The 1,663-nt window shown below is 42.3% G+C and overlaps 1 protein-coding gene across 1 annotated transcript in view; it reads right to left on the reverse strand.

Moving 5' to 3' along the window:
• Positions 1-1,663, reverse strand: part of asns (asparagine synthetase (glutamine-hydrolyzing)) — an 18,208-nt gene that overhangs the window by 11,960 nt on the left and 4,585 nt on the right. The window contains exons 6-7 of the mRNA XM_015403565.1: positions 345-472; positions 116-242 (exon numbers count right to left, since the gene is read on the reverse strand). Of these exons, the coding sequence (XP_015259051.1) occupies positions 116-242; positions 345-472 (255 nt within the window). The remainder of the gene's footprint in view (positions 1-115; positions 243-344; positions 473-1,663) is intronic.

Below are 1,663 nucleotides of genomic sequence, written 5' to 3' on the forward strand. Positions count from 1 at the left end.
CAGCTAAAGGTTCTCAGAAGCAGCTAAAGGTTCTCAGAAGCGGCTAAAGGTTCTCAGAAGCAGCTAAAGGTTCTCAGAAGCAGTGAGATGTTCTAAGAACCGGGCGATCGCTCACCAACAGAGGCCCGGATGGTGGTGATGTCATAGGTCTCCAGGTGGAAGATGACGTCCTCCACGGCTTTGATGCCCTCCTCTGCTGTGAACGTCACCGTGTGATGCTCGCTGCCGATGTGGGCCGCCACCTGACGACACAGAACCCAGTCTGGACCTTACAGAAGAAAAAAAACGCAGCGAACAGCACCAGGAGCCACTGAACCCACACACGGCGTCCGACTGGGACTGACCTTTTTAGCAGCGATGACATCAGGACTGTCCTCTGACCCGATGGAGAAGGTCTGGATGGAGTACGGCAGCTTCTCCTCTTTAGACAGTTTCAGCAGCGTTGCTGCAACCAGACTGGAGTCCAGACCTCCTGAACAGAGAACCAGCAGAACATCAGAGATGAGAAGCAGCTGTACCAGCTGTCATATTCAGTGTGAACACCAGGGGGCGATGTCCANCCAGCTGTCATATTCAGTGTGAACACCAGGGGGCGATGTCCATGCTGCAGTTAACAGAGATCGTTGGTGCAGGAGGATGCAGCTTTGCTCTGCTGTTGGAGTCTCGCTGCATCTCTGAGTTTTTACGCCTGAGACGACTTGGAGGAGCAGCTGGAGCCCAGAGGAGCTTCGTTACCATGGGAGCAGGTTAGCATAGGGACCATAGGGACATGTCCCTACCAACATTTGGACCGACCTACTTGTCCCTACCAATAATTCAATGTGAACAACATAATTTTCCAGCTCCTGTTTCCTGTCCCTTTCACATAGCAGCGCATGGAACTGTGCTGCTTTAAGTTCCTCCTTCTCTCTTTCTGATTGTTTTCTAGTCTGGATGAGTGCGTGAAATTAATATTAGGCTAGGAAACTAGTCCCAATTAAAAAACTAAATATAATCTAGGCTAAAAGAGGCGAAAGGTTCTGATTGCAGTTCTGTAAAGAAGCAGGAGAGAGTTTGGATTTGATGAACTTAAATGAAAGAAACCAACGTTAGGATTTATTTTTCAAACTAAATATTCTGAGTCAGACGAGTTCAGAAAACTGCTGTTAAAATGAACAAAGACTGTAAACTATCAACATTTCTGATTCCCTTTAACAATATTTCTTTGCTATTAATGTTTTCATTTTGACAGCAGTTCAGGTATAAATAACAGCTTTTATTTCTTTTGTAGAACATAACATTAGAAGGATGCTGAAGATCTGCTGCTTTTTGTTTTCCACATAAAAATAGTTCCATCTAGAAATAGGATAAAGACAAACAGAGGAAATCTATTTACACTGATTCTATTTTTCTAGATTTCCACACGTCTATAAGTAAATTAGTACAAACATTAATGTCTTGTAAATAATGCTTGAATCTGGCTGTTTATTTTCGATATTATTACATTACAGATAAAATAGTGTTATATTGTCTTTTAATTGTTAAAGTGATTTTATATTTGAATAAACTTTGGCTGATTCTTAGTGTTGTGTTTGTAGATGATGCCACTAAAAAAGAAAATAGACATAAGGAGCTATTTAAACAGTCAGACAGTGAGTAATATAGGATGATGATAAAAGGTTGT

This window comes from Cyprinodon variegatus, unplaced genomic scaffold (genome assembly GCF_000732505.1).
Source record: "Cyprinodon variegatus isolate N-32 unplaced genomic scaffold, C_variegatus-1.0 Scaffold1522, whole genome shotgun sequence".
Taxonomy (NCBI): domain Eukaryota; kingdom Metazoa; phylum Chordata; class Actinopteri; order Cyprinodontiformes; family Cyprinodontidae; genus Cyprinodon; species Cyprinodon variegatus.